The 18752-nt window shown below is 46.9% G+C and overlaps 1 protein-coding gene across 1 annotated transcript; it reads left to right on the top strand.

The window, feature by feature from the left end:
* Window positions 1-451: 451 nt before the first annotated feature.
* BCL2L10 (BCL2 like 10) lies at window positions 452-16988 on the top strand. Its single transcript, XM_032233172.1, has 2 exons — window positions 452-977; window positions 15740-16988. Exons 1-2 carry the CDS (start codon window positions 570-572, stop codon window positions 15869-15871), a joined length of 540 nt encoding a protein of 179 aa, XP_032089063.1. The 5' UTR covers window positions 452-569; the 3' UTR covers window positions 15872-16988.
* Window positions 16989-18752: the final 1764 nt, after the last annotated feature.

Consider the following 18752-nt stretch of genomic DNA (forward strand, 5'->3'; position numbering starts at 1 on the left):
AAAAAATCTGGCTTGCAAATAAAATAAAATAAAATAACCCCCCACAAAAAAGATCTGGCTTGCAAATAAAATAAAATAAAATAACCCCCCACAAAAAAAGATCTGGTTTGCAAATAAGATAAACTCCCCCCCCCAAAAAAAAAGATCTGGCTTGCAAATAAAATAAAATAAAACCCGCAGCGCAACCCGGCTGCAGAGCGCGCGTGAGAACGCAGGCAAGCGCGTGGGTTGCTTGCTTTCCCCCCCCTTCTCCCCGCCCCCCCCCCCCCGTTTTCCGGGGCGGCCCTTCCAACAGCCGCGTCCCCCCCTTTCCCCCCCTCCCTCCGGCTGCAGTTCCCCCCTCCTCCGGCGAGAGGCGGCGAGGCACCGTAGCTCCGCACTGGGGAGGCGGAGCCGCAGAAGCCGGCCCGACACGTGGGCAATCGGGGGGCGGAGGCGGCTTCTTAGGCAGCGGCGGGCGCCGGTACTGGGCCTTGTTGGTCGCCGCCGCCGCCGCCTCTTCCTCCGCCCAAGCGCTGCGCTGCCCGCCCGCCCGGAGTCCGGCCAGTCCGGCCAGGGAGAGGCCAAGCATGCCGGGCGCGCTGCGGGAAGAGACGGCGCAGCTGCTGGGCGACTACTTGCAGCACCGGCTGGGGGCGGCGGCTGTACCGGCCCCGAGCCGCACGGCCGAGACGCTGCGCCGGGTGGCCGACGAGCTGGAGAGCCGCGAGCGCCTCTTCTTCCGAGACGCCTGCAGCGCCGCCGCTTTGCCCGAGCCCGGCGAGGCGGCGGCTTGGCTGGGCCGGGTGGCCACGCAGATGGAAGCCGAAGGCGGCCTGAACTGGGGCCGGGTGGTGGCGCTGGTCGTGTTCGCCGGCAACCTGGCGGCGGCGCTGGCCGAGCGGGGAGCCCGGGATCACAGCGGCGCGCTGGTCGAGGCGCTGGCCGCCTACCTGGCCGAGGAACGGCGGGACTGGCTGGAGGCGCACGGCGGCTGGGTAAGCGCCCGTCCCCCGTCGCCCTCCCCGGCCCTGCCTCGCCTTGCCTGTTCCCCCTCTCCACTCTCTCTCCGTCCGGCTGCGGCTCCGGAGCTCTGCCCGCTTTTGCAGCCCCCTTTCCTTGGCTTCCCGCAATCCGGCTTTCTTTTATTGCCTGCGCGGGAGGGGGGGGGGAACCAGTGGGATCCTCTATCCGGGCCCCGATGCCTCTTTTTAAGGGGGGGGGGTATCCCACCGCCCTTTCCTCCTCCTGCACCCCCCTCCCCGCCTCCTCCTCCCCGAGTCTGGCTGCAGCCCCCGAGCCCGCCTTGCAAAGCCCCAACCTCCTCTTTTATTGCCTGCGCGGACCTAGGAGACCCCCGGGATCCTCTGTCCGGACCCCGATGCCTCTTTTTTTGGGGGGGGGTTCGGAGTCTCCTGCCGCCCCTTCTTCCTCCTGCACCCGCCTCCCCCTCCCCGAATCTGGCTGCAACCCCTAGACGCCTTGCAAAGCCCCCTCCTCTTTGGTTGGTCTTCCTGCAGCCCCGCTTCCCGGCTTTTATTGCCTGCGCGGGCGGTGGGGAGCCCCGGGATCCTCTGTCCGGGCCCCCGATGCCTCTTTTTTGGGGGGAGGGGGTGTTGGGAGTCCACTGCCGCCCCTTCCTCCTCCTGCACCCGCCTCCCCCCTCCCCGAGTCTGGCTGCAGCGCAGGGTTGACCTTGGCGCAGAGGCTCTCCGCCGGCTGCTTTAAGATGCGCGCTCGGGCGCTTGGGCTCCTCCCGCAGCCCCCCACCCCCAATTCCCCGGCTCTTTGCTGAGCTGGCGGAGCCCCCTCACCCCCTTTCTCGCCAGACACCCCCCCCCTCTTTTCCTTTCTCCCCCCCCTCCCCTCCCCAGCCCCGATGCGGAGCCCGAAGGGGGAAGAATTGCAGAGGAAAAAGGCAGCGGGGAGGGCGAGGAAGGGGAGGGTTGACTGACGGCTGGCTGCAGCGCAGAGGCCCCGGCTGGAGAGAGAGAAAAAAGATCTTTTTTTCTTTCCCATATAAGGGAAGCAAACGGCGGACCCAACCGTGAGAAGTTGCCTTGGAAAGCGCTTTTTTCTTGGAATTTGGGATCGGCCTCCCCTCCTCCGTCCCTCGCCTTCCTTCCCTCCCTCCCTCCTTCCTTCTTCTTTCCCTCCCTCCCCTCCACTTGAGCTCTCTCTCTCTCTCTCTCTCTCTCTCTCTCTCTCTCTCTCTCTTTCCTCCCTGCTTGCGTCCCCCCCCCCCGTTTCTCCCCCTCTCCCCCTAATCATGCCGCTTTGAGCCGCATTATTTATGCAGCTCACATAAGGCTGCAAAAGTGAGCTTTTTGCCTTCTGGGCTGGGGGGGGGGAGACTGGGCTGGGGGGGGGAGGAGGTGTGGGTGTGTGGTGGGGGCTGCTTTCTGGGACCAGCCATGCCCCGCAGGCTGGCAGCTGATGAAGCTTTGAGACCCCCTTCTCCTGCCCTTGGAACAGCCTGCGCCAAGGAAGCCTGCAAAGTGGGGTGGGTGGGGAAGGGGCTTGTAAGGAAGCCTCCCCCCCCCCGAAAAAGCCCCTTGGCAGAGTTGCCCACCCTCCCTTTTGCTCAGGGTTGCACCCACCCACCCTTAACCAGTTTATAAAATCATTCCTCAAAAGCCCACCTAGGTTAAGGTTTCTGTTCCTCTTCTCTGGAGGGGGAGGGGGTTTCCCTTCCTGTTAAGGAAACCCCCTGCCCACCCCCTTACAGCACACCCCCTGAGCTTCCCTCCACAATTTTTGCGCTACTCTCTGGTGTGGCTCCCCCCCCCTATTGTGTAAGTCATGTGATCTGTTTGCTGGCGTTTGGGTGGATTCCAACTATTGTGGATCTTTCCCTGTTGCTGCTCTTGGTCTGAAGTGCCTGGTTAGATCCAAGACCTGGTTAGATCAGAGTTAAAGAAACCTGGCTTAATGGCCATGAGTGAACCATTCTTGTGGCTTTTTCGGGAAGGACGGGGGACAGGGGCTTGTGAACTGGCTGAGACGCTGAGCTTGTCGATCAGAAAGCTTGGCAATCCCCTAGTATAGGGATTGGGGGGTTGGGCTAGATGACCTCCAAAGGTCCCTTCCAACTCTTCTAACTGCCAGATTGGAAGGCAGGGCGCTTCTCAGGTCTGTCCAGGTAGAGGCTACACCTGGACAGATTCTTGCAAGTCCAGATTGCTTGCCAACAGAATTACACTTTGTCCAGCATTTCAAAATATTTACTTAGCAAGAGGCATAGGTAAGGCTTCCTGGGAATTTTTGTTCACAGCCAGGTAATAAGACATCTGTTTAGTTTTATGCTAGTCCAATCTGACCGGGGATGAGGTAGAGGTGGGAAACAGATGGTCTTCTTCACACTAGAAACCTTGAGGTTATGAACCAAATACAGGCAGTCCTGGATTTAACAGCCACTAAACAAGTTACAACCGTTTTTCACACTTCGTGGCCCTTTGTGAGTCTCCCTGTGGCCGTGTCGTTTACATTTGGATGCCCGTCTCACTTTTACGACCGCTGCAGTGTCCCAGAATCCCCTTTTGGAGGACCTTCTGACGCACAAAATTGATGAGGACACCAGATTCAATTGGGAAACCTGTTAGCAAAATTTAACCACGGCTGCGATTCTCTTTTAATGAGCGTGGCAAGGGGAGCCATCCGATGGGGGCAAAGCTCACTCAGCAACTTACATTGCGGGCTCCGTTGAGGGACTGCCTGTCGCGATTTAACCGTGGTTTGCAAAAATCGGGAAAAGGGAAAGCCTCGTTGTGTTTGTGTAAGACGTTTAAAGCTGCGAAACCACGGTTTGCCGTGCCCCTGGCTGGATAGGCATGTGTATTATGGCCAAACGGCACAAGTCATTTGAATGGCACTAGCACAGTGCGTGAATTGGAGCCAGTGTATAGTTAAATAGAACGAAGGTGGGTATAATCCCAGAGTTTGGTAGCACGTACCATGGCAACAATGGGTGTGCATGCATTTCTGCATCAGATGATTGTAACTGTCCTAGACCTGACCACTGAACCCAAGAGCATTTTCCTTTGCTCAATAGACAGGCTCATATATAACAGACACCATTGGAACGAATTCTCCTTGCACCTGGAGACAGGAAAGGCAGCTTAGATCCTTTGTGTAGAATTTGCGGGTCTTTGTTTAATTGGCTTTTCTTTTTTAACCTAACCTAGATGGCATCTGGGAGCCTCAAATTCTAGCAGTTGGATTCGTTCTCTGATGGTACTGATAGAAATATTAGTTGGTGTTGTTGTTGTTTTTTTTAATATAGTTGCAGGAATGAAAGCGCAGTTGTTCTTTTTTTTGTGTTTACGCAGAGGAAAGTGTTTCCCTAAGATTTGCGGAGAATTTCTCAGCCAAAATTTTGGGAAGCGGGAAAACATTAACGAAGGCCTTCCGCGTGGGTGACAAGTCTTGCTTTCAGCCTTCCGTGATGGTCTGGTCCATCTTTTCGATCATCTCGAGTTTCAAGAGATTATGAAAATGGAGAGCAAGAAGGGAAGTACCCCGTTTCTCTGAAAATAAGACCTCCCCGGATAATAAGCCCAGTTGGGCTTTTGAGCGCATGTGCTAAAAATAAGCCCTCCCTGAAAATATTGCAACACAGCAGCAGCCATGAGGTGACCACACTCGCCGCTTCCTGCACCTCAAAAATAATAAGACCTCCCTGAAAATAAGGCCAAGAGCTTATTTGGGGGGGTTGAAAGAACATAAGACCCTGTCTTATTTTCAGGGAAACACAGTAGTAGAAATGATGCTACTTAGAAAAATGTGGCTGGATCAAAAGGATGGTTGCGTTTGCATCTTCTTAAGATAAAAGATTTATCTTTACTTCTTGAGTAAAGAAGGGGTACCTCCAAAGCCTTAGGATTGCAGTTGTGTTTCCAACATAGTGTATTTTTGGAGGGGTCCTTGGTGGTCTCTGAGCTTCGTTGTTGTTTTTTGGGGGGGTTGCAGACATTTCATTACCCAATTAAGTAACATCATCAGTGCTAGGAGGGAGGGGTTAATTTGTGCTAACCCTTCTAGCACTGATGCTGTTGCCTAATGGGTCATCAAACATCTGCAAGAAAACCACCAAGCTCAGAGAGCACCAAGGACCCCTTAAAAAAAATAGACTATATTGGATACACAACTGCAATCATTTCCATCCTACAAATATTCTCCTTTATATTCAGTCTACTTTTTCCTCCAAGAGGGAGACATCAAGATCTTCTGATTTATTATGAAACAATTCTCTGAAATAGACCAGTAGGCTGATTGAGATTGTTCCCAAGATAAACACATGATGGTGCACGCCTTGGAGATGAAAGAAGAAGTGGGGTACTTCCATGTCAACATGTGGCATCATTGAACTCCACCTCCCATTAACTAACGTCTACTTGGCTGCTGCTTTCAGGTGGTGGAAATCCATTCAACCTCTGGAGAGTGGTGGGCTCTCCATTTCAGATATGGGACAGTGGTGCAGCGGCCATGAACTTAGATGGTTTGGAAAAGGGTTGGTCAAGGGCATGGAGAAGACTTGTCTATGGCTACTGTTGCAGCTATACACGAGAGGAGAGAATATATGAGTTCCCAGCTAATGAGGAACAGGAGGCTGGAGTTTCATACCAGTTCTGCTTCTGGGCTCCCTGAAGATCGTGATTGGCCAACAGGGGAGACCCGTTCCTTCAATCTAACCCAGCAGAGTTTGACTTGAGTTTCTGGTGGCCAGAAATGTTCTCATGAACTTCCCATGAACCTTGCCGAGCCTCAACCAAGGAGGTGCCTTCATGTCATCGGTAAGGTTTAGAATACATTATTCATAGTAAACAGGCAAAATCGAGGGAAGAGCAGGCTGTTCTGGTAGGTTTATTCATGGTTCACCTGGTGAAATTATGGGTGGCAAAGATTGGGTTGGGTTGGGTTGCCAAATCTCTCAATCAAAACGGATCCAAGGACTACAAAAAATTCTTCTGAACTTGAGTTTGCCCTGCCTAATAATAATGTCCTTTGCATCAGGTTAGCTTTGCACACCAAGCCATGGTCTTATTGACTAAGCCACGGTTCAGCGTGAGCAAAGCTACAGAAGTGGCTCAATTCACAAAACCAAAACAAGCCAACCTTCAGATGGTGGCGGCGTAACAGCAGGCTTAGAACCCAGATATTCTGGCACGGCTGATTCGAGAAAGCCTCTTAGGGACTCAAAGGCATTTCCAGGAACCTGCTGGTTCTTGCAAACTCGAATTGGACTTTCCCATCCACCTACTTGAAATAAGACTACCGCCAACGAAAGCTTTTGTTTCGTCTCTGATATAATCAGAACGAGAGAGAGAGGGATTTTTTGCATTCTTAAGTGCTTGGCACCTTTCCAGCCCTTGCCAGATAGCTTGTGAAGTCTAGCCCATTTCTATATCCTTTTTTTTTTGATAAGAAGATTGTGGCAGTGTAGTTAGGAACCCTTCCGGGATACTCGGTAACTCCGGTTGCTGGATAGCTGCCAGCAAAATAGCTCTTGCATTTTTTAAAAAAATATATATTATTATTTTCATCGAATGTGTGGATCAGCCCATACCGACCTGTTGGCCGGGCTGGCTAGGGAAGTTGCAAGTTGTAAGTCCAAGACTCCCCTGCAGGTCAAGTCTCAAGATGGGAAAGTTATTGCTAATAACAGAAAGGGGAAAAAAAGCACCCTTGTCCTTGGCTAATCTTTTAGCTCAGCATCAACAAAAGGAATAACTCCTTTTCCCCCCCACTCTTTGCATCTGGCCCAGCTGAAGGTTATAGAAACTTCCCTCTGTGTATATTACCAGCTCGTTCTGTTCCCCGCTACTCCCTAGTGTAGGATTTCTTGTAGCTCTGCAAAATCCAACCCCAGCTATTGTTGAGTGGGTGCGGGTGCGAACCTTTGCCAGGAATGTGAATAATCAACTTCAAAGCAACTATTTCTCACACAGTACTACGGGGAAAGAATACATAGAAACCTTCATTCAATTCTCGGTTTTCAAACAGGGCAGGGGAGAGAAAGTTAAGTCTATTCAAAGCCACCTCTTCTTCTCTTCTTCTCTTCTATCTTCTCCCTCCCTCCCTTTCCCCGACCTCGGCGATCATATTCTGCATTTAAGCGGTGCCCACGGGCTGCATCAAAGCTTTAGACTGGACAAAAGTGCATTTTTCTAGCCCATGAAAGGTGAAATCAGAAGCTGTTCTCCAGGTAGGCCCAAATGATCGTCTTGTGAGGCTGCCGGCTGTAAGATTTCCCCCCATCCACCCACCTACATAATTTGAGGATGAGAACATGTGTGTGAACTTGAGTGTGAATCACATGTCTGGTTGCGGATGTCTGGAAGCCCAGCGTTTCGTCCCCCCCCCCCCCCAAGGCTGGGACATTTGCCTCGTGTGACTTCTGCATGAGATGTGGGCATGTGGTGTCGTTAAGAGCTTTACTGCAAGGAAATCCGTAATAAATTATTTTCAGAGATTTAACTTCTCCAGGGTTAATTTCCTGATAGTTAGAGCGATTAATCAGTGGAAGAGGCTTCCCTCCAGAAGTTGTGAATGCTCCAACACTGGAAGTTTTTAAGAAGATGTTGGATAACCATTTGTCTGAAGTGCTGTAGGGTTTCCCTACTTGAGCAGGGGGTTGGACTAGAAGACCTCCAAGGTCCCTTCCAACTTCTATTCCCTATTCCTCTCTCTCTCTCTCGCCCTCTCCCTTCCTTCCCTCCCACCCCTCTCTATATATATTTGTGTGTGTGGCTAGCTAGCTAGCTAGCTCTATTTCTATTCTGTTCTGTTTGAATTCTGCCAACCACATTTAAGGGGCTGCTTTTCCCAGGAGTTGATAGGACTCTGGTGTCTCCATTCCAAAAAAAAGGGGGAAACATTTGGGGGGCAGGAGAAGAAAGAACGATTTGTGACACTGGCTTCTAGGGAAGATTGTGGAGGTTTCCTGTTTTGTGCCTTACGTGAAGGTGGACATCTTTATCCAGGTTGAGACAGGAAAGTAACACACAGGAGCTTGGAAGAGAACAATTTGATGGTTGAAGGTGTGGGAGATGTTTAGCTTGGTGAAGAAAAAGCTTTGCCAGGAGACACAAAAGCTAGTTTCAAAGAGAAGGACTGTGGTGTAGAATACTTGTAGACTTCAACTCCCAATGCTGGCTGCGGAATTCCGGGAGTTGGTCCACATGTCTTAAAGTTGTCAAGGTTGGTCAACCCAATTTAGAAGATGTTCCAGGAGACAGGTAGAAAGCAAGGAGCCTAAATTACAAGGAAGTAAATTTTGGAGAACATCCCAATAGAGAAAAAGTTTCATGAATGACCAAGAGCAGGAGTCGGCAATCCACAGCGCTGGAGCTGCATGTGGCTCTTTCATCCCTCCGCTGCGGCTCCCTGTCGCTCAAAATATGTGTCACAATTGCCAATGCGCGACACCCACTGGCACACAATTTATTGAGCTTTTCAATCCCCGGTAGGTTTTGTGGCTCCCGGTGTTCCCTTTTCTGTGGGAAACGGATCCAAATGGCTCTTTGTTTAAGGTTGCCAACCCCAGAGCGAGTCTATCTTGGAGGTGATGGATCTGCTTTGACCTAGAAGATGAGCCAAACAATTCCAGAAGGCAAGTGGGGAAGAAGGAATTTAAATCACCAGGAAGTTTTGATGGGATGTAGGAGAACATCATAATAGAGGGGAAAGTTCATGAATGAACCAGACTATCTTGGAGATGGCGAATCTCCTTTGCTGCTGAAGGTTGAAGGGCAGATGGATGACTTTATCTGCCGAGATTGCGCTGGAGTTAAGATGATTTCCAGGAATCTTTCTCTTTGTTCTACTCTAATCTTCCCAAGAATGTGTGGGCTACCGATTAAATCAACCATTGTATGGAATATGATTACCAGTCATGTAACTTCTCATCTACTGCAACATGGAAAATACTTATTTGGTGATAAGTTTGGCAGGTCTTTGGAGGTCACCTTGCATTCCTGGGCTTCAAATTGGACATCTTTGTCTTAGAGCCCTCCTTCTTCATCTTAGGGCCCGCCAGAAGGTGTAGATCAAAGCTTGAGAGACCGCCTACTGCCAATTACCTCCACTAGACCGATACGATCGCATAGATTAGGCCTCCTCCGAATTCCATCATCCAGCCAGTGTAGACTGGCAACTACCCGGAGGAGAGCCTTCTCGGTGGCTGCTCCGACCCTCTGGAACGAACTCCCCGTGGAGATCTGGACCCTCACCACCCTCCAGTCCTTCCGCGCCGCTCTAAAGATCTGGCTGTCCCGGCTGGCCTGGGGTTAAGATTCTAACCCCACTCGAATTGTGTGACTGTTGTGTTTTCTTTTTAATATGTTGTATTGTCTTCATGTTGGAAAATTGTTTGTCCTCCCCCCCCCCCCTTTTTTTTGAACTGTGAGCCGCCCTGAGTCCCCCCAGGGAAAAGGGTGGCATACAAATAAAGGGAAAATGAAAAATGAAAAAAAATTCTCAATCTTGGTCACTTGAAGATGCATGGACTTCAACTCCCAGAATCCCTGGCTGGGGAATTTCTGGGAGTTGAAGTCCACGCATCTTCAGGTGGGCCAAGGTTGAGAAGCACTGGTGTAGATGCTGAGATTAGGAATTCTGGGAATTGGAGTCCTCTGGCGGCTTTGAACAGTGCCAGGTTGAAGAAAGCTTCTTCAAATAAGTAGTGGTCTCATTGGCGTTGGGGTCCAGAAGGAGATGGTAGTAGAAGTCCAACTACACAATAGTCCTTTGTTTTACAGCAGTCCATTTAGTGACGGTTGTAACTTTGAATAGTGACCATTCAAAGTTACAACAGCACTAAAGAAAAAGGTTCCACCACAAAACCGTGGTAGACAAAAGCGCAGTCGACGAAAGCGCGTATGTGACGTCATCACAGCACGACGAAAAAGATCTAAAAATGTAAAAATAAAGCGAAAACCTTACCCAAACCTAAACCTAACCCTAAACCTAACCCTAAACCTAACCCTTAACCTAACGAAAAGCCTAACGCTAACCCTTACCTAACGCTAAACGTAACGCTAACGCTCTAAACCTAACCCTTAACCTAACCCTAACCCTAAACCTAACCCTTACCTTTATGTGAATCGGCTTGCTGTAATTTAATTTTTATTTCAATTTTTCGATCTTTTTCGTCGCGCTGTGATGACGTCACATACGCGCTTTCGTCGACCGCGCTTTTGTGGAACGCGGTTTTGACGGGTCACGAAGAAAAAGACATATGACCATTTTTCACACAATTGTTCCAGCATCCCCATAGTCATGTGATCAGAATTTGGACCCTTGGCAACTGATTCATACTTAATGACGGTTGCAAAGTCTTAGGATGGTGTGATTCCCCTTTTGAGACCTCTGACAAGCAAATTTCAATCGGGGAAACCAGTTTCACTCAACTATGGAGATTCTCAATCATCCAAAGATGCTTTTTTTCCAAGAGGCAACTGGGCTTTCTGTTTTATTTGAAGACATCTTGCTTCTCATCCAAGAAGCTTCATTAGCTCTGGCTGAATGGTGGAGAATTTGTTGAATCAGAACGGAAGAAGCTTCTTGGTTGAGAAGCAAAACATCTTCAGAGAAAGAGAGAACCATGAAGTCCAATTGCCTTTCGATTCACTTAACCATTGGGTGATTAATTTAATAACTACTGCAATTCACTTAACAGCTGCAGCAAGAAAGGCATTATAGGCAAATAGGGCGAAACCCACATAACAACATCTCCCTTAGCAACAGGAATGTCGGGCTCAATTGTCGTAAGTTGAAGACTGCTTAGTATACACCAATGGTGGGTTTCAAAAAATTTTTGAACCTACTCTGTGGGTGTGGCCTCCTTTGTGGGAGTGGCTTGCTGGCCATGTGACCTGGTGGGAGTGGCTTGCCAGCCATGTGTTTTCTTTCTTTCTTTCTTTCTTTCTTTATTTATTTATTTATTTATTTATTTATTTATAAAATTTATATGCCGCCCAATCCCGAAGGACTCAGGGCGGCTTACAAAAAAGAGAGAGAGAGAGAGAGAAAAAGACACATAACGAACACATAACGATAATTTCTTTCGTTCTTTCTTTCTTTCTTCCTTTCTCTTTCTCTTTCTCTCTCTATGTGAGTCTGTCTGTCTGTCTGTCTGTCCACCTGTGTGTGTGTGTGTGTGTGTGTGTGTGTGTGTGTGTGAGAGAGAGGTGGGTTTCAAAAAATTTTGGAACCTCTTCTGTAGGTGTGGCCTGCTTTCTGGTGGAACCTCTTCTAACCGGTTCGGTAGATTTGACGAACCGGTTCTACCGAACTGGTAGGATCCCACCTCTGGTATACACATACACACACACACACACACACACACACACACACGTAGGTGAGAGTGTGTGTGTGTTTGTGTCTACTTGCTTTTTTTTCCCCCCCAAAACTCTTTCTTTGCAAAACTCTGCAAGGCTTCTGGCCTTAATGAATCACTGCGAAGACAATCATTAAGCGAAACTGATGGAAATAGACGTTCCGTCTCGCTTAATTTCTTTCAGGGCTTCCATTTCCCTTCTCCGCTCTAACCCTCTCTACCGTTTTAACGGCTCTTCCATTAACGCTGCCATCTTAGCAGAAACCCAAGTGACAGCAATGTAAATAGCAAGATGGGGTTTGGGATGCCCCCCCTCCCCTCTTTTTTTATTAAGAGAAGAAGGAAAGAATAGCTACTCCATTCTCCGTCTTCTTGATTTGGGGCATTGCAAAAATATTATGATGTGGTTCATCTTTGGTGAGATTCACAGCCTTTGGGGCTGGTTGGTAACTCAACAGCTCGAGTCCTAACCAAGGACCTAGGAACTGTTAATTATTATTATTACTGGTTAATCTTTGGTGAGATTCACAGCCTTTGGGGCTGGTTGGTAGCTCAACAGCTCGAGTCCTAACCAAGGACCTAGGAACTGTTAATTATTATTATTATTATTATTATTACTGGTTAATCTTTGGTGAGATTCACAGCCTTTGGGGCTGATTGGTAGCTTAACAGCTCGAGTCCTAACCAAGGACCTAGGAACTGTTAATTATTATTATTATTATTACTGGTTAATCTTTGGTGAGATTCACAGCCTTTGGGGCTGGTTGGTAGCTCAACAGCTCGAGTCCTAACCAAGGACCTAGGAACTGTTAATTATTATTATTATTATTATTACTGGTTAATCTTTGGTGAGATTCACAGCCTTTGGGGCTGATTGGTAGCTTAACAGCTCGAGTCCTAACCAAGGACCTAGGAACTGTTAATTATTATTATTATTATTACTGGTTAATCTTTGGTGAGATTCACAGCCTTTGGGGCTGGTTGGTAGCTCAACAGCTCGAGTCCTAACCAAGGACCTAGGAACTGTTAATTATTATTACTGTATATACTCGAGTATAAGCCTAGTTTTTCAGCCCACTTTTTGGGCTGAAAAAAGCCGCCTCGGCTTATACTCGAGTCAGTGAAAAATTTGCCCGAAATGGAGGAGAAAAAGGGGCGGGGCCATGCCGCTGGGTGACACTCGTGAATGGCCCAGTGCCCCTGTGAGTTTCCCCTCCCTCTGTGTCAGTTTGCCGCGCAGCGCGCACCGCACCATCCCCCCTCCTCACGTTCTAATGTAATGCAGGGCTGTCTTACGATTCCCCTTCCTCCCCCTCCTGCCGCTCTGCAACGATGTCCCACCTCCTCCTTGTTATGGCAAGCAGCCACATAGCGATGTCCCACCTCCTCTGGTACAGTGATCCAATGATAGGAATCACTGTGCCGTGTGTCATAGGAGGCGGGACATCGCTCCCGCGGCTGCACGGGACATTATCATCACAGCGGGACATCAGCATCATGAGGTGAGTGAAGTATTTCATTGAATACACCGCTAGTTTACTGTTTTTCTTTGAAATAAATATTCAAAAACATTATTGGTATCTATTTTTATTTTTGAAATTTACCGGTAGCTGCTGCATTTCCCACCCTAGGCTTATACTCGAGTCAATAACTTTTCCAGTTTTTTGTGGTAAAATTAGGTGCCTCGGCTTATATTCGGGTCGGCCTATACTCGAGTATATACGGTATTATTATTACTGGTTAATCTTTGGTGAGATTCACAGCCTTTGGGGCTGGTTGGTAGCTCAACAGCTCGAGTCCTAACCAAGGACCTAGGAACTATTAAGGTAACGTCGGAGGATATAAGCTGTTCCAAGTAGGGTGGTTTTTTTTGTAGAATCAGAATGTTCAAGTCTGATAAATTTAAATTTTCCAAATAGCGAGGTAGCCCTTTTAGGTATTGCTCCAAGGGCTCCAATTACAATCAGGACAACACACGATTTCTTTTTTCCACAGTCGCTCAACTTCAATTTGCAATTATTGTTATTATTATTATTTTGCTTCCGGAATTCCTCGGAGCACCTTTGTCCCAGTGGTTCTGAATAGGCAAAGTGGACATTTTTGGCTCTCCGGCTTAAAAAGAGGGCAAGTTGGCAACGTCTGGAAGCTGCCCACCTGAATGCTAATGATCCAGGCGGTGCCATTGCTTGGCAAAATGCATCAGCTGACCTCCCTCCCTCCCGTTCTCTGCCCCTGTTTGCCCAAATTAAAGTGGTAAGAGAACAAGGTTCCGAAAGAAATGAAGGGCAGGCCCGATTTGCATAGACATCTGTCAGATAGGAGTTCAAACCTGGCCATCTGGAGTCATATCCCTTGTCATTCTTGATTATTCTGAATAAAAGAGGCGGCCCCCGCAGCTGCTGGTTTGTTTCTGGCACCCAAGAAGCTAGGAACGGCGCAAACACACACACACACACACACACACAAACCAATGACACTCGGTTTTGTGCGAATGGGATGCCGTCTTCCTGAGTGAGGTTTGGCCAGCCGCAATTCTTAATGCAAGCACAAGAGCACAATCCTTGTGTGTGTGTGTGTTTCCTGTAGCTGATGGTACAGCCATCAATCCTTGTTGGCAAGGTCTGTCCCTGTGTTTGTTGGTCAAATTTTTTTTTTAATTTAAAAAAATGCTTCTTCACATTCAGCTGTCCTGTTTTCCCCAAAATAAGCCCTCCCCAGATAATAAGCCCAATCGGGCTTTTGAGCGCATGCGCTAAAATAAGCCCACCCCCAAAAATATTGCAACGCGCCTCCTGCACCTCAAAAATAAGAAAGACCTAAAGATGTATTGCGATTGGATGATTTTAGGATTGGATGCGATCGTATAATCCTATTCTAGATTTTGAATATTATCTATAAGAGGATATAGAAACAATTATAGTTAAATTAAGGTTGAGATATAATAGTCGTGATATACATGGATATAGGTGAATTTAAAGCATACGATTTGATGTGAAAAGCAGGTGGTGACTATGGAAGAGATGCATGGAAATACCGTAACCAACTGGCACACGTTTCTACACAATTTGTAATGGAAGATGGTTTTTTTATTTTATTTTTATGTTTGTTTGTCTTTGTTCAAAAATAAACACAAATTGTTTTTTTAAAAAAGAAGAAGAAAGACCTCCCCGAAAATAAGGCCAAGCGCTTATTTGGGGGGGTGTTGTCAAAAGAAAATAAGATCCTGTCTTATTTTCGGGGAAACGCGGTACTTTAATGGGTGTTCCTGATCTCTTTCTTACACTTATTTTGGAAATATCTTGAGGTAGCAAAAAGCTGACGTTGGAAGCATCTCTAATACCATCAGCCATGTTGGTTCCAGATCTCCAGATCTTTCGTGACCCGACAAATGCGCGCTCGACAAAAGCGCGGCGAGAAAACCGCAACATCATAAACGCGCCCACAACAACACTCCCACAAAAGCGCGATTTCAGTTAAGGTAAGGGTTAGGTTCAAGGTTAGGTTTAGGGTTAGGTTTAGAACTCGTGGTTATTGTTTGTTGAAGGCACGCTTTTGTCGGCGTGCTGTTGTCGGTGCGCTTCTGCGCTCATTCGTCGGCGTGCTTTAGAACTCACGGTTTTCTCACCACGGTTTCGTCGGCGTGCTTTTGTTGAGTTGAGCGTGCATTTGTCAGTGAATCCAAATCTTTTATTTGCCAGCTCACTTTTGGGACACATTTGGGGCCTCTTCATTTCCTTTCTAATTTAAGACTGGCATATCTCATTGTATTATGTCTTTTCCCACTGCAAGTCTCCTTTGCACCCAATTGGAAGGCCAGCCCACGTTTTCTCCCACCTGGTGTCTTCCATGTCCATTGGACCAAACCAAGCGGTGGGATTCAGCCAGTTCGCACCTATTCGGGAGAACCGGTTGGTAACTTTCTAAGCAATTCGGAGGACCGATAGTTGGAAGAAATCTTTTGTTTTTCCCCCCCACTTTAAGGGGCTAATCCTGTAAGGAAGGCAGGAAGGAAACATTCTGGTGTTGTTTCTAGCCTCATCTTTATTGCCCTGCTTACAGAAACTGCCTCTCCAGTTAACCCTTATTACCATTGTAACAACTAAGGCGAAGTGCCCATCGACCTGAGTGACATTGACTTGGCCACGCCCACAGGATCACATGACCACCGAGCCCCGCCTACCCAGCTGGTCATTAGGGCAGAGAACTGGTTGGTAAATTATTTGAATCCCACCACTGGACTGAACTCTTGCCATACTTAGCTGTCCTGGTGAGATGGAATTCTGGGCACTGAAGTCCAGAACAGTTGAATGGTTGCCAGTGGTGGGTATTTATCTGTCTTGCCCAGATACTGTTGAAGCTGATGATGGTAGAACATCATATGAACCCGGCTGATGAATTTCTTTGCTGTCTCTTCTCTTCTAGGATGGCTTCTACCACTTCTTCAACAAGCACGGCTCGGATGCAGCTGACCAGAACAGTACCATCAGCAACGCAATTATGGCGGCAGCCGGATTTGGCCTAGCAGGATTGGCTTTCCTCCTGGTGGTGCGATAAGAACACACAAACACACTCACACTCACTCACACACACACACGTATCCGCGGACTTAGACTGCAGGGAGATGGGATGGGTGGGCACGCTCCTTTCTTACAACCGCTAACGTCCCAGCGAAACGTCCATTCTATATTTCTACGACGGTCGAAGATAGAAGCCTATATATATAAATATATATTTTTAAGTAGAGTTGGGGCAAAAATTAGTTGAGCACATCACCTCCCCTCCCCTTGCCCCGCCTCCCCCGGCACGACCAATGTGAACGCCTCTTTGCGCTCATCCTAAGAACTGGGCACCTTGTGGATCTTAGCGTTTGGGGCTGACACCTCGTGACCAGTTGCTCCGGAATCTGTGGGAGTGCTGGGTGTTATTGCTACTTGTTCATGTGATGGATCCCAGTGGATGATGTGTTTGCCTTTCTTCTTTGTGTGCGTGTGTATGGTGCGGTGGGGAGGGGAAGGGGCGCGGGGCGGGGAGGGCAGGAGGGGATTGTTGCCTTGTGAAATGTGAGCCAGTATTAATAAGAATGAAGAGCTTATTCTTCTTGGGGTGCAATGCAAAACCATACCAAGGCCACTCAATAACATAAAAACTTGCAAGTTCCATGTTGCACAGAGCATTATAGCTTACGTGTTTTTGTTATAATGACATAACTCTTAAGTTACACTACAAGTAATATGTCAAGAATGTTGATACCAAAACAGTCGAAGCTGCAGAACCAGTTCTTAACTGAAGTTGTTTAACTATTAAAAGAAAAAAGAAGAACCTTTTTAAAATTGGTATATTTGGGAGTCCATTGAAGGCTGGGATTTCTGTGGATTTCCTGTCAAATCCAGAAACTCCATATAACTTAATATATTTTTGAAGTATTTATCATTGTATAATACTGGTAGCTGGTTAACATCTATTTTTGTTAAATTCCATTTTTTTTAAAAAAGAAAAGCTCTCCAGTTGCTTTCTTTGCTGTATCTTGTCTTATAACTTGTTTAACAGTTCTAGTTTTGGTAATTGATATACTGTGTATTGTACAAAATAGTCTTGAGGAGTGTTCTGTGTCCTTTCCTTTAGCTTGTACAGTTTTAATATGTGAATAAACAACTGAATATTTTTATTTTAAGCAAGTTCATCAGGAGCCTTTATGTGGAATATCTCTCTTTCTCTCTGTCTGTCTCTCTCTGTCTCTCTCTCTGTGTCTCTCATTTCCCACTTTCTCATTCTCTCATTTTCTCTTTCTCATTTTCTCTCTCACTTTCTCATTCTCTTTCTCTCATTTTCTCTCACTTTCTCATTTTCTTTCTTTTAGTATTGACTTTCACTGTCTACAGAGAGTACAGTCAAAAGTGAATAAGAAAGCAATTAAAGGAGCCAAGAATCTTTGAACACTTTCGCTTTCTATTTTTATCCCTCTGTAAAGTCCCAGGTTGGTTGAGTTTTTTACTGTTTATAGTGAAAGAAATGCAAATTGAATGTTATTTGGCAACCTGAAGCAGTTGGTTGGTGAATATCTATCTCTATTTTTCTATCTTTCTATCTAATCTACCCTCTGTCTATACCTAATCTACGGTATCTTCTATATCTATCATGTATCTATCTATCTATCTATCTATCTATCTATCTATCTATCTATCTATCATCTATCTATCTATCATCTATCTATCTTTCTTTCTTTCTTTCTCTCTCTCTCTCTCTCTCTCTTTCTTTCTTTCTTTCTTTCTTGTTTTCTTTCTTTCTTACTTTCTTACTTTCTTACTTTCTTTCTTATCTATCATATATCTATACCCAATCTTTGGTATCGTTTATATCTATCATTTATCTTTCTTTTTCTTTCTTTTTTTCTTTCTTATCTATCATATATCTATACCTAATCTTTGGTATCTTTTATATCTATCATTTATCTTTCTTTCTCTTTCTTTCTTTCTTTCTTTCTTTCTTTCTTTCTTTCTTTCTTTCTTTCTTTCTTATCTCTCATATATCTATACCTAATCTTTGGTATCTTTTATATCTATCATTATCTATCCTCTCCCTCCCTCCCTCTGTCTCTCTCTCACACACACACTCATCATCATCTATCTAAGGACACAAATAACCCTTAAGATGAATGGCGTTCACAGGGAATCTCTGATAGTATATCTAGAATCAGCTGTGTGGAGATGGGATGAGAGAAGTTCTCTCTTAAAGGTGGAAGCCCCCCCAGGTTCAGAGAAAGTCTTCTGCTTTGGGCCCCATCTTTCAGGATTATATATCAACACCCACTTTAAAGAGTTCCTGTGTTTAATCTAGCATGACCTTGTGATTATTTCTGAACAGCCAACTCCCATTGTAAACCTAGATAGAACAGGAATAAGGAACTCCACACCCTTCCCTTCCGGCACAATTTCTGTTGTGTTAGAATGATAGCATTATGTTGGGATGGGCAGTAGATTCAAGGGTAGGACACATGGGGCTGCTTTTGCAGTAGAGGTCTCCAATGGGAGGGGGGGTGTTTGGAAGCCGGTTGTGAGCACACTCACAATATGGCTTTCATAACAAGAGCACAGACATATACTGCTTTTCAGTGCTATACAGCCCCTCTCTAAGTGGTTTACAGAGTCAGCCTATTGTTCCCAACAATCTGGGTCCTCATTTTCCCCAACCTTGGAAGGATGAATTAACTTTGAGACGATCAAGATCGAACTCCTGACAGTGGGCAGGGTTAGTCTGCAATACGACATCATAAGCACTGTGCCACCAAGAAGGAGAATGAGAAAGGGAATAAGAGACTAAAGGAGGGAGGAAAGGAAGGAGTGGCAATAGCACTTAGAGTTATATACCGAGGTGGCGCAGTGGTTAGAGTGCAGTAGTACTGCAGCCACTTCAGCTGACTGCTAAGCTGCAGTTCGGC

This window comes from Thamnophis elegans, chromosome 16, assembly GCF_009769535.1.
Source record: "Thamnophis elegans isolate rThaEle1 chromosome 16, rThaEle1.pri, whole genome shotgun sequence".
Taxonomy (NCBI): Eukaryota; Metazoa; Chordata; class Lepidosauria; order Squamata; family Colubridae; genus Thamnophis; species Thamnophis elegans.